At 35.8% G+C, this 13,920-nt stretch overlaps 1 protein-coding gene across 3 annotated transcripts; it reads left to right on the forward strand.

Moving 5' to 3' along the window:
- Positions 1-781: 781 nt before the first annotated feature.
- LOC112512081 (protein SIEL) lies at positions 782-13,900 on the forward strand. Of its 3 annotated transcripts, none has more exons than XM_025117883.1 (9): positions 782-1,682; positions 2,112-2,192; positions 6,780-7,013; positions 7,725-7,916; positions 9,085-9,225; positions 9,368-9,457; positions 11,211-11,710; positions 12,749-13,417; positions 13,526-13,900. In XM_025117883.1, exons 1-9 carry the CDS (start codon positions 1,020-1,022, stop codon positions 13,656-13,658), a joined length of 2,703 nt encoding a protein of 900 aa, XP_024973651.1. In that variant the 5' UTR covers positions 782-1,019; the 3' UTR covers positions 13,659-13,900. The 3 variants fall into 3 exon arrangements, with proteins under 3 accessions (XP_024973651.1, XP_024973652.1, XP_024973650.1); XM_025117884.1 differs by having other exon boundaries at positions 13,537-13,599; XM_025117882.1 differs by having other exon boundaries at positions 12,749-13,900.
- The last annotated feature ends 20 nt before the right edge of the window (positions 13,901-13,920 follow it).

The raw sequence follows: 13,920 nt of genomic DNA on the forward strand, positions 1-13,920 counted from the left end.
TCTTCTTGAAGTATTGTTGTCTCTGATGAATTTATAAAGCAAGTTCTTCAGCGATCACTGAACATACTCAGTGATGATCGCTGGAACTGAAAATACAAAAACATAAATACAACGTTAAAGGAAAAAAAAGATTATCATCAAATCACTGAGAGAGAGGATCAACAATAACGTAAAAAGATATTTGAACCCTTTATCACTTTTAGTCTTACACCCATCCATTAATTGTGCTTCTTACGAGAATTGATCCGGTTGCATCTCATTAGTGTGATCTTCAATTAAGATTGATCAAATGGTTCATATCCTTTCTTACACATTTCACCGTAACTTATTTCTCACTGGAACCCAACCCATGATATATACTTATATATATATATATATATATTATAAATACATTTTTTCTAAATAAACTAGTTTTTTATATATATATATATCATTTTATAACAGTTACATATTAGCCACGGGTTGGATGAGTTGAACTAGACCTAACCCAATTTCAATCATTTTAATTGACGGTTTGATAGGTTAAGTTTAATTGAATTGTTAGCGGATTGGATTAAACGAGTCTCATGAATTGACAGTTTAACATGTTAGGACAGTTCTCATGAATTATCGGTTTTTTATACACCCTGACGAAACCAAGTTGTAGTTTACTTTAATAGATGAAATGAAAATGTATCGGGTTCGACACCGGGTACAAGTTCTAAAATCACGGTTTCAATTGGGCCTAAAAGAAAATTTAACCCTTTGAAGAAATCACTACTGCTCCAATCTGGAAGATTGAATTTGAACCTATCGTTCTCCCTCTCTTCTGCCCTTCTGGTCTCGACCCCCTAGCTCTGTTCTTGTCTCGGCGGCAAAGCATTAAGCTGATGTACATAAATATGGTGATTTGTGGAGTGCCTGAAAGGTGTTCGATGAAACGTCTGAGAAAAATACAGTTTACCGCCTAAAGCTCCAGAAAAAAGAAAACTTTAAACTTTGTTTGCAGTGCTTTCGTGACCAACCTAGACTCCATAGCCATGGAGCAAAAGCTTCTATCGAGTTTAGAACAAATTTTCAGAATTCAGACAAAGATATCTTTAAAACCCTTCTCTATGGCAAGATCTCTCATCTTAAACCCCTCAACCTCCGATCAAACCATCTCCTCCATCCTCCAAATCTTAGAAACTCTATCAACAGCTACAATAAACCCCAAATTCGACCTTCTCAATTTCATCACACTCCTTTGTGAAATCTCCATTGTCCACCGCCATTTCTCCCCAACCGTCACCACCATACTCCGCTCGCTCTGCCTTCACTGCCCCAGCATTCCCCCACGTGCCGCCGGACTTGCACTCTCTACCCTTGTTTCCATCGCTCCTGCTTCTGCTTCCGACTTGGGTCCTGCGTTTTCAGAGGGATTGTTTTTATCGCTCTGCTTCGGTCCGTGCGTGCCTGTGCGTCAAAGGCTGTTAATGGATGCGGAGAAATTTAGAGTCCGACCGTCAGTTCTGCTCACGGTATTGCTAGGGTTCACTAAGGACCCGTATCCTTACGTGAGGAAGGCTGCTTTGGATGGGTTGATTGATTTCTGCAAATGGATTGTTGTTAACGATCATCTTATGGTTGAAGGATGCTACTTGCGTGCTGTTGAGCTGTTGTTTGATACCGAGGAATGCGTGAGATGCTCAGCTGTTCATGTGGTAATGTATCGACAATTTCTGTTTATAGAATTGGTTTTCGGGCAACATGCAATGATGTTCGTATTAGTTCCTATCTAGAGTGATAGGAAGTTTAACAAAGTTCCAAAATTTTCAAGTTTACATGATGAAGTGTCAAAAAGGTTTAAAATTTTCTATTTAATGTAACATTTGATGATTTTAATGCAAAGTTTACTCTTTTCTAAATATTTTGTAAATATTTCATGAATATGTCTCCAAGTCATCAAATGTTACAAGACCAGGAAGAAATGGGTACAAGTTTAGGAAATGATGTTGATTGATCGAGAAAAAACAATTATTTGTTACACTAAATAGGAACTAAACTAAACTTTATTGTGTTTTAATGCATCTTGCCTTCGATTTACTGTATCAAGGGCATGCAAATGGGTTGAAATCATATTGGTGTGGCAGGTAAATGAATGGGGAAACTGGCTTGTGGAAAATAGTGAGGATAAAAGCAAAAGAGATTGCTCAGATGCATTGTATGTACAGGTATCAAAAATTCTTTATGTCTCGGTCACTTTTACATTTCTATTTTGAGGTCAAACACTCTGCATTTCATATGCATATTTCTAATGTTCATTTCTTTCTTTTTTTCAATATTTTAGGTAAATTTTTAGAGTTCTATATTTAGATCAAAAGAACAGGACCGTGTTACTTGTGGAATATCTCAAGATAATCAAATAGACAAGGATCTTTAGTTAATAAGTAGACCATCATCTATCCTGAGATATGAAGCCCAGCTAATTGATATAATTTATAAGAAACCCTCCCTATTACACCTCCTTGAATCAGTAAGGTATTGTTGAGACGACAAGCATATTAAGCTTATTCTTTTCACAATTGATAGTAAACTCTAAGGTGGTGTTTGTTTTTTAAGAGGTGTTGATGTCTGAAGTCTTATTTCATTTCTGCTTGATAAGAGGTGATGCTGAAGTCTGAAAGCAGAATCAATAAGACTGTTTTTGTAAACTGATAGATGTTTGAATTTGTGTAATTGTCTATTTCACCCTTCAAAATATAATGTTGAATCTATACATTTATACAATTTTATCTGTTTATTCGTCATCATTACAAAATTTACATCTAAATTATAACTAGCAATTCATGACACTTCAAAACCATTAGGAGCACAAAACTATCCGATTTGACATTTGATTGCAGCCCTAACTCCAAATTTAGTGAAAGAGGGTATCTACAAATTCATGACGGTTCATGACAATCATGTCATGAAATTAGTGACAACATATAACTTAATAGAAACAAATACCTGGGTGAGGAACGCTGACATTTCTTTTTCAATCTACAAATACTTGGTGGAGAACGATGATAGAGCGATGGTATCAATTAATATCGATTGAGATCAACAACATGGGATCGATTGATCATTGACCGATTTAGGTTAATCGATTGAGAGAGGTGAGGATCCACTTGTGAGGGGTAAGGATCGATGGGGTAAGGATCGATATAGAGAAAGGATCAATTGGATAAGGATCAACTATAAGTGAAAGGATCGATTAAGGTTAATTAATTGAGAGAGGAGTGATTGAGAAACGCCAACTGCTGAGGGTCTGGAGAACAATAAGAGGCAAACAAGGGGTTGGTTTACCTCTTACCAGAAAAGAGGACGGTAAGACATAATTGTCTCTGAAAAATTGGAAAAAATAAACAGTCTGAATGTTCTACCTTTTACCGAATTAGACATAAGAGGCTGATAAGAACTTTTTATAAAACAAACAAGGCCTAATTGCAGCGATTAGAACGGTCGGCTCATCTTGTGCTAAAGGCATCTCTAATTGGCACACTAAATTTCACACCAAACAATTACTTGTTATACCAAATCTACCCAATGGGAAGACCATTTCTTACACCAAATTTGGTGTAATGAATAGTAAGATACCAACTTTGGTACAAGAATAGTAAGATACCGAATTTGGTGTAATGATAATAGGACACCAAATTTGGTGTAATGAATAATAAGACGCCAAATTTGGTGTAACACTATTCATTTACACCATTTTTTTTCTCTATTTTTCATGATTACAAGTTTGGTTCTTCAATTTTGAGATTTATGTAATTTTTAGAAGTGTTAATTTTTTTAGAGCTTCTAAGTGTTATATATTAACTTTTAATCAATTAAATGGTTATGTATTCAACTTTTTAATAGTTATCTACATATTATAAATTTTATTTATTGTTTAATGGAATGTTTGTTTTATATAATAAAATAATTTATTTTGTAATTAATTTTAAGACTTGTTAAGTTATTGTAAACAAATATGTGGGTATAATTTATAAAGTTGATAAATATAAGGGTTTATTGAAATTTTATATAATTAAAAGATAAAGAAGAATATACTTAGAATCTTACATTTTGGTGTAAAAAGTAATGTTACCCGTTGAAGAAGAATTATTGTTTGCACCAAATTTTATACCATTTTTTATGGCAGTGGTGTAAGATTTGGTGTTCCCATTGGAGATGCCCTTACTAGCATGCGACTCATCTTTCAATTTGTAACTAAAATATATATGTCGAGAATTGCAGAAAGCAAACTCACTACCAAAGAAGAGATGCTCTAGAGTTCTTTTAAGTTAAACCCCACTACCTAAGTGGCTCTTTAGTACTAACCTTACATAGACAAGCATGCAAACATATAAACCAAAAATGGGAACCTATGAAGCATTTCAAACTACCATCTCCATCATCTCCTAAGCGAACACACAGACAAAAAAATCTTGTCAAGTAGAGGGGTACTAAATATATCAGAAGAAGCTTTTACACAATATATCAATATATATATATATATATATATATATAAATATAATAGAAGAAGATGGGTCCGTAGCAACTTACTATTCACGTTGCAATTGACTAACTTGGCATATGAATGCATATCTATCGTATCAAGGGATCAGAGCATCTAGTAGGAAAAGGTCCAAGCTTGCTCACCAAAGATACATGATATAAACATTCTTTGAGACATCACTATCATAGATCACACTAGAGCCACAAGAATAAGAGTGCCAGTTCCCACCAAACATTAGCACTTATACCATTTCAAAATCTATCTTATTCACCGCACATAATTCCATCCTAAGCTTAAGTAGCTTTCTTCATGACCAATGGGCCTTGCTTACTTGATAGTGAAGCCAAATGTTTTTTTTGAAGGGCTTTCTTGAACACTATTGCTCTCCGACATACGTCACACTTATACCTCTTTACGCATACAACAAGTATTAACATAATCAAGGAGTTTCAATATATAACTTCGTTACTAGTTAGTACATTGTTTGTCAAAGAGCAACAACAATTGCAGACTCCTAATTCTCATTCTTTAAAGCATTCATTCATGGGATGCCACTCTTATAATACACAATATTCAAATACCTGAACTGCGAAATAACAATCACAAACTCTTCTATGCTGCTTCCATGCCTTATGACGTGCCAAAACCTTATTAGATGTGACGAGCATGCATTTAAATTTTAAATGAACTAAAGGCTCACTGACTTCAACTTATGATGTCATAAAAACATTTGCGACAATATCACCATGCAATAATATAGATTTTCTTTCAACTTCATGTGCCTAGAGACATTTTCTATCTAATTTTCTTTTTTCAAGAGGAAGCTACGTTTTTGCTTTCTTACATCAAAGAGGAAATTTTCTCCATTTGACATGTTAAAAGAACTTATCGTCTAGGACTTGGATATACTAGAAACTGAAACAAAGATTACTCATGAAAACTTATCTTAAAGGCTAGAGTCCTTTTATCCTTTTTTCTCTCCTTAGCTTTAGCCAGACACCACACACAAGACTGGATTTCACTCTCGAATTCTCATGAAATTTTTTCTAAGTGCAGATCCTTTTTCCGTTGAAAGAACGTTAAACACATTTGATCCCCTTTTTGTTGTCAAGTTTTACATTAAATTGGCTCTAATGAGAGCCAAATACGTATAAGAAGGCGATGAATCGCCACTACTCTGCTTTGAATATAATAATTAGATTTCTAACCTTCTTCTTTCTTTTGTCTTCTAAATCTCATCCTTCTCCCACTATGCTTAAGCATGCTCATTGCCCCATTCAATTTACTAACAAAGCGTGCCCTGCACTGTAACTCTGTAACATATAGAAATTAACATCAAGCTTAAGTTGAAGTATTCTCCTATTCTTCTGAAAACCGGGGATGTTACATTTTCATGTAATATAATGTAGCTGTTGATTTAATCTTCTCAAAATGCATTAAATTTCATTTAAAATTTCAAGTGATAAATTATTTTTGACATAAAAGAAATTAATCTTGTTTATTTTATTATTTTTAAGGACTATGCTGTTACTAGCGCCGCTATAGTGGTGCTTAGTCTGACAGTGGTGGTCAAATAGCAGTCCCAAATAGCGGTCCCACAGTTAGCAGTGCTATAGGTCTCTAAATGATCGCGAAATAAACCCCAATAGCAGTCGTAATAGCGCTATTTTATGGTAGGCTATTTTGGTGTTAAGTGGGTTGTTTTGTGGTTTCTATTTTGGTCTTAGCTTGGGTTTTTTAGGGGACTTGTTCAACCACCGTTAAGCAATTCGATCACACATCCACACATAAATCTGTCCCCATATATCTTCTATCTACCCTTCTTTCCAATAAAGACCCAGAACCCATTTTTTTGTTTTTTTTGTTTTTAATATGTTGTAATAATGAAATTTCAGTCTCCAAATTACCAATTTACCGTTACTACTAATTTAATGCTCTTACTTCTTTACCAGAACCGGTCACTAAGCTTTTTAATCATAACACACTGTCAAAATTGGAAGAAGTAATAGAAAAATGGACGTTAAATCTTCTGCTTTTGTTTTAATGCTGGGATATATATGTTAAGTTATGTGTACATAAATATATATGCATGTATATAATTCTAATTTATTATATGAACCACTATTTTTGGACTGCTTTACCATCGCGATAACTGCTATATTAAATCACAGTTTTGATCGCGATTATTGATTTTGGCCTCTGTAACAACATAACTTTCTGGTGTATCTTACCTCATCTTTTCCATTTTCTATCACACTGAATGTATTTTCAGCTCTGTTCAATGGTGAGGGACATGAGTAAGAAAGTCAGAATCGAAGCTTTTAATACCCTTGGTAAGGCAGGAATGGCGTCCGAGTACATTTTGATGCAAACCCTCTCTAAAAAAGTCTTACCGACCACGAAAGAAAAGATGTTCCCTGGTCAGCTCTCAGGAAAGCTTTTAAGTTTACCAGCATCAAGTGCTGCCGGAGCTTTCATACATGGGTTGGAGGATGAATTCTTTGAGGTACTCCCAATGCACTGCAATTATGATTTCAAATGATGAATATAGAATGAACATTTCATGTACGGTTTGGGATCTTAAGGTGGCGTTTATTTTGTCGGAGTTGGAGTGGAATTTAATCAGGTTTGACCATGCATTTGGTTAACAGGAAATGAAATTGAATTTGTCAAAGAAATTGGAATCTGTTTGTTTGGTTCGAAGAATATAACTTTGGAATAGTGCTTAATAATGATGTTTTACCACATTTTCATACTTTCTTGTTTTAACTATAAAATCATATATGATGATAAAATTAATGATGATATTAATTTGCGGTGGTGGTGGAAAGTGTAGTGGTGGCAATGGCTGGGGCGGGTGATGAGGGTGGGAGTGGGTGAACTTGTGGTGGTATTGGTTAAATTGGATTCAAAGGTTATTTTTGTCTTTTTAAAATTAAATTATGAAATCCCTGATATTGGTAAAGGAATATAATTCAGATTCATCGACTTATGCCAAGGAATGATAAAATCCCTCAACTGTGGAATTCTGCAGAATTTGGTCAAAGGAATTTGCCATTCCAATTCCATAAAATTCCTTAGGATTCTGAGAACAAGACCATCCCTATCTGTTGCTGTTTTGATTTCCTGTTTGAGGATGAACTTTTCTTGTTTTCTGCAAATGTTATTGTTCTTGTATTTATTTGTGTTAACTATAAGTGGTCTGCCTTTTTTGAAGGTACGGAGTTCTGCATGTTATGCCTTGAGGATGCCTGCCGTTCTTTCTGCCGACTTCGCTGCTGGAGCTTTAGGTTTATTGATGGATGTGTTGAATGATGATTCAACTGTTGTCAGATTACAAGCTCTGGAGACCATGCATCACATGGCAGTTTTTGGTCATCTAAAAGTGCAAGAAATGCACATGCACATGGTAAATTTCTGGTTAGTTCTTGACTTCTTGAATATCTAGTGCAGATGCAGATATTTGTATTTGCGAGAATCTAGATTCTGATATGAAACTTTCTTTTTAACTTTCCCTTGTATTATCCATGCCTCAAGTTAAGCGGTGATTATTTTTCTTATCTGTGCTGTTACATCCGTCAAAATCTGAAATCGCAGGACTGTTATAATATAGTGGGTATTGCGATGGTAAAGCGGTTCATATAATAGTTAGAATTATCTGTACATACACAGTCATACATAACCTAGCACATCATATGATTTCAGCATCAAAACAAAATTGGGGATTTAACCTCTATTTTTTCTATTATTGCATCCAATTTTGGTACTGTGGTATAGTTCAGAACTTTAATGATAGTTTATGGTAAACTGGTAATGGTAAACGGGGGTTCATTTCGCAGCCAATAGAGCAAATAATCGGGGGACCGCCATTACCCTGAATACCGCTAACCACTATTTCACCACTATAGCGGTGCAATTAACAGCATAGTAATCCTTATGTGGGTGGATCTGGTTTATAGCAATAGCTTCATTCCTTCTCAGTCAGTTCATATAGTTTAAGATTTCACCCTGCAATATTTGTGATGTTAGGGGCCGTTTACTAAACGCTTACTTGGGTAAGCGCTTACCAAATAACATTACCTTACCGGATGCATATGACAAGGACAAAATCTTACCCTGTAAGTAGCAGCGATGACTCTTACCATGGTTAGTGCTTACCGGGTAAATTGTTGCATACAATACCATTTTGGTGGACTAAAAACTTACCCAGTAAGTAAATGATAATGTTGGCTTTTGCCATAAGCACTTACCTGGGTAAACTTTTGGTAAACGGCCACTTACTCTTTTAGCATCCATATAGCATGGAAACAACCGCTCTACTCTCTGAGGGTAGAGATCAAGTATGCATACATCCCAACCCCCAATCCCGACCACGACCCCCACCTTTGGGTGGTATATACTGCGCTCTTTTGGTTTGGTTTAGACTCTTTTAGCATCCATACATGGGATCAAAATAACCCTTTCGACCAAAAATGCTGATTCAATGTGAATTCTAAGCATACAAGCCATGTTGGATCTTAGTGCAATGGTTGGCCCATTTACCATGTTTTTTAATTAGTTATTGTTTGATTCCACAGTTCCTTGGCACGCTAGTTGATATGAACTCATCCATAAGATTTACAGCTAGGAAAGTACTTCGATTAACCAAGCTCCATGACCTGCCTCTGTTTAAACTAGCTGCTGACAGCCTCATACAGAGTCTAGAAATATATCCACAGGTAAGTTGTTCTTATGCCTTTAACCGATCTGTAAGTTTTTCTGTCAATTTAATGACACAAGCTGCTGGTTGATTCTCCATCTTAACTTAATTGTCAAAAAATGTAGGATGTTTTTGTTGACTGTGAGTTTTATTTTTTTCAGGATGAGCCGGATGTTCTCTCTCTTATATTTGATATTGGCCGAAGGCATGGAAGTTTTGCTGTCAGCATCACTAAGGAAATTCTTTCAGAGGTTCGATGGTCGTCATTTTAATTTTTTTACAAGCTATTCGTTGCAGTATTATTTATTGTTCATTTCTTTCTTCCATTTTTGTAATCTGAAGGCAAAGTTAAATCAATCATCTTCAATTCCTTAATTATACTGTATACACCAACATGAAAATTGATGTGATAGACAGACTATGCTATTTATTTATAAACATGAATTAAACATAGGTACATTGATTCGTAAGTTCTACAGTTGGATTTGGCAACTTTGTTCTATTTACCCTCATTTCAAAACAAAGTAATTACATGGGAGGAGCCTCGTGACATCTCAACTCACCTCCAAAAGCACATGGTTGTATAAGGAACCAATCTACCATAGATTATCCCATGCCATAGACTGCAAAGATGCTCCCATGATTTACCTATTTAGGCTCTGGCTCACTTTTATAGTTCAATATTAATCCTAATGTGTGTATCAATCATTCTGCTTGCTTTAGAGGGGAAGAAAAAAATGGAGAGAGAATGACCAGATAATTCTATCTCTAATATTCAACATCCATTTCTCAAATACTTACTAATCCTTTCCTTTTCTTATTTATAATCTCTTGTATCCAAGGCTGAAATCTTAACCTCAGTCCATGCCGCCTAGTAATCCACCCACTAATGTTTGGCATTAGGGTAAAAAGTGACAATATAGTCAACAAAACATGATTTTCCTCTAAAGAAGGCTCCCAGAAAGACCAAAACAATCTTATAAACATAAAATACATGTCAATTGCTAAGGAAGCCATCTAGATTCATTTTTGACAGTGTACACCCACTTGCAACCGATGATGTTCTTGCTATAGGAAAATCAACTAACTTCCAGGTTCCACTCTGCTCAAGGGCAGATTCTGTCACGAACGATTATTGATTTTATGACATCCTCATCCTCATCCTCATGCTATTGTCTATTCTTCGATATTCTTCTTTTGATATTGATATTTTCTAATCGGCTCTTGCATAAATATTTCTGCTTTAGTGCATGGTTGCTTTTTGTATGTTGGTCACCCGCCCCTTGCATTTTCCCCTCTCTGGATGTGCAGGGATGATGGAAAAGAGATGATTTATGATTAATCGAATTATTGCTGATGTAACAGTTAGATGAATATACATTTTTGTGCACTTGTATTGAATATTAAGTTTAATTGCGATTATGTCTTTTTTGTTAGCCACGAGAAGTGCAATTTGTTATTAATTGAAACTCCGCCCCACGTCCCATGCTCGGTAAAGGTTACATGTATGTGATGGGTGAACCACTTGGGTTGTATCAAATAGCTAGAAAACATAAAACAATCCATTTTCAATCACATTGGGTTTTACTGATCTGGTTTTCTTGGCTGTTCATCAACTCGCATTTCTTGGTCTTTATACCATCGGGATACACACATTAAATTATGTTGTATTGTTTTAGCATTGTAACAATCCGTCCCACATGGATAGACAAGTATATTTCTGAGCTGCTTATAAGTTCAAAGTTGTGAGCTGTCAATAACTTCCACCTTGGTTTTAAGTTGATTTGGAGGTTATTGAGTCAGTCCGCTGCTTTGGGCGAGGGTGTTACAAGCACCTTGTTTAAAGATTATTGTATCATTCCTTTCTCTGGTGGTTTTCTTGGTTTTTGGGACTTGGGAATAACATCTTGCTCTATATCTAATTTTTCACTTGTTGGCATGACATTTTTCTAGTTTTCTTTTCCAGTGCTTATATAAACTTTTCCATCCCTAAATAATCTTCAGATTGAACCTTCATCCGAAAGCACTTGCGACTTCAATAGTTCAAAAACTGCTGCACGTCTTGTATTGGCCATCTCTGCTCCACTCTCCCATGGAAAGCAACAGCAGTTGCACAGCATACCGTCAATATTATATTCTTATGCTGTTACAATGCTTGGAAGAATTTCTCATTGCTTGACTGAAGTGATGAACCAGGACACACTTTTGGCTTATTTGTCATATTGTAGTAGATCAACTGGAGTCAACCCTATAGATTCCGTGAAGATGGTTGAAGATGATCTGCCAACAGAGACCAACGGACGACTAACCTGTTGTGTCAGATTGGACATGGTTCATATGAGTGATGGTGGTTCTGAAATTCAGTCGCAGGGACTCCTTGAACCAAGCCAAATAGCCGTTCCCCATGTAGCAGATAATTGTGTAAAGTTCATCCTTGCTAATATCGGAGAAATATGGGATATGACAAAGTTGGGATGCATAAGTGAAGTGCTTATGACATTGAGGTTAGTTTATATGTTATAATTTCCGTCCTTTTAGTTTTTTTTTGGTGTATGTAGCATTTGATTTTTTACATCTATTCTTATCATATGTCAGAAGAGTTGTATACCAAACTAGCCATTTCTGGCAAAAAAATTCATCAAATACCCTTTTTTTTTAAAGACTATCAGGAAATAGCCATTAATTCCTCAAATTGACTGCACAAAAAATCACAAAAGGTGCTTTTCGGCTATCACTAAACAAATAAAAAAGGTGATTCTGCAGGTTTGCAAAATTCTTGGCTAATTTGGTGATAGTTAAAAATGGCTATTTCTTGATTTTTTTTTTTGCTAAAAATGTCTAGTTTGCTGATTTTCCCAAAGAAAATATTGTAGGGTAATGAAATGCTTATTAATGAGCTTTTTTTTATGGGAGGTACCCCACCCCAGTACAACCCCCTTCCTTCCCTCCAAAAAAGGAACATGTCCCAATGGTGGGGTTTGTACTTCATACCAATTGGCCAAAAGCCCTTGTCTATATTTTTTAAACCAACTTGTTCACAAAGACATGGTGTTATGTATTGAGATCTGAGAGAAATAAAAGTCATGCAGAGACAACCATGAATAGATCATGTCTACTTTCTTTTAGTTTCCCCTTTTCTGTGTTCTTTTATGCACCGGGGATAAGAAATGTCTTCCTCTATTTTCATTTTTCCTTTTTTTCTTCACTGCTCTTTTGTCAAGGATTTTGAATGATCATAGAAGTATTGTTCACTAACCATATCATTACAAATTGAAATTTCTCCCTTATGTTTTGATGAAATTTATATAATGTCCATATACACTCCTCACCTTTAGTGAGGTTTGAATCGTTGACCTTTTAGGAGCCTGGACTCTACCGGTAACCAGGGTAATGCTAGGCCAAAATCTTTGATTACTTTTTTTTTGTTTGTTTTACACAACCTTTACAAGCCATGTATAGCCAGGGTAGCCTGACCCATAATCTACAACACCTTTTTTATTTATTTATCATAATCTTAATTCCTACCAATTTAATACATGCAGGAGTTGGAAGGAAGAGCTAGCAACTTTTATCACCGATTCACATCAATCCGATTCCGTATTAATTCTTACTTTACAATACCTGCATCTGGTGAAACTGCTTTCAAAAGCATGGTGGCATGTTACATGCCCAATAAACTTTATATATAATGAGATGGGGAACTTAGGATACATTTTGCAGAAGTTAGAGAGTACTCTGAGAGAAGTAAGATGTAGGTTCATTGGGTTGAGTAAAGAAGATGAGTTGCATTTTCTTGAGCTGATGCTTGTTGCTTGTACACTGAGATTGTCTATTTTTGATGCCAGCTGTCCTGAATCTGCTCTCACAAAATTATACTCCACAAAGTCACGGGTGATGTTACTTTATGAGGATTGTTCAATAGAACCTTCTAGATTTGTGAGCGAACTCATTAAAGTATTGCAGAAAAACGATACATGTGATATCTCTCGGTTTCGGGAGTCGCTTGAGTTTTTCTCCTTAAATCAACTTGTATTCTCTGGAAGCTTTAGATACATGAAAGCAGAAGTGGATATTGGGGACAATGACTGGTTAAAGCCGCTTCCTTTTGTGGCAGGACTACCTGTTGATATACCGTTGAAGATCAGGCTGCATAATACACCGATTGAGACTAAAGTGTGGCTAGAAATGAGAATGTCCAAGGACTTAAACCAGTATGTGTTTGTTGACTTGAAACTGTTTGATGGTTCTGATGAGATTAGGGAATTTACATTTATAGCTCCCTTTTATAGAACACCAAAAGTTAATTCTTTTATATTAAGGTTATCTGTAGGCATGGAATGCTTATCTGAGGAGATTAATTATTTCAGAGGCCATGGTGGGCCAAAGCATGAGCTTGTTTACCTTTGCAAGGAAAAAGAAGTCTTCCTTTCTATGGTTGTTAAGCAATGTTAATGGTAACTTTCATAGAATCGACCAATTTGAAGATAAAGAACGCCACAAGGTTGCTTGTTACTACTTGGGAGGCAAATTTTGATGGAAGTTCCCCACTTATTAGTAAGGCATTGGTTTTGCTTCACGGAGGTCACCAGTTCAACTCCTCTACGGGCTGGTGGAGGTTTGTTTGGTTGTTAACTTCAAGGTGCCATGGGATTAGTCGAGATGCGAGCAAGCTGGCCCGGACTTCCATGGTTATCCCTCTTACTGGTTCATAATC

The sequence above is a fragment of the Cynara cardunculus genome (assembly GCF_001531365.2).
Source record: "Cynara cardunculus var. scolymus isolate 2C chromosome LG 5, CcrdV1, whole genome shotgun sequence".
Classification (NCBI taxonomy): Eukaryota; Viridiplantae; Streptophyta; class Magnoliopsida; order Asterales; family Asteraceae; genus Cynara; species Cynara cardunculus.

Bases quoted from the DNA above. Each gene is read 5' to 3' on its own strand.
- LOC112512081 (XM_025117882.1), top strand. From the start codon at position 1,020: ATGGAGCAAAAGCTTCTATCGAGTTTAGAACAAATTTTCAGAATTCAG. The intron at 2,193-6,779 runs GTATCAAAAATT...ATGTATTTTCAG, and splicing joins CAGATGCATTGTATGTACAG to CTCTGTTCAATGGTGAGGGA. The intron at 7,917-9,084 runs GTAAATTTCTGG...TTGATTCCACAG, and splicing joins AAGAAATGCACATGCACATG to TTCCTTGGCACGCTAGTTGA.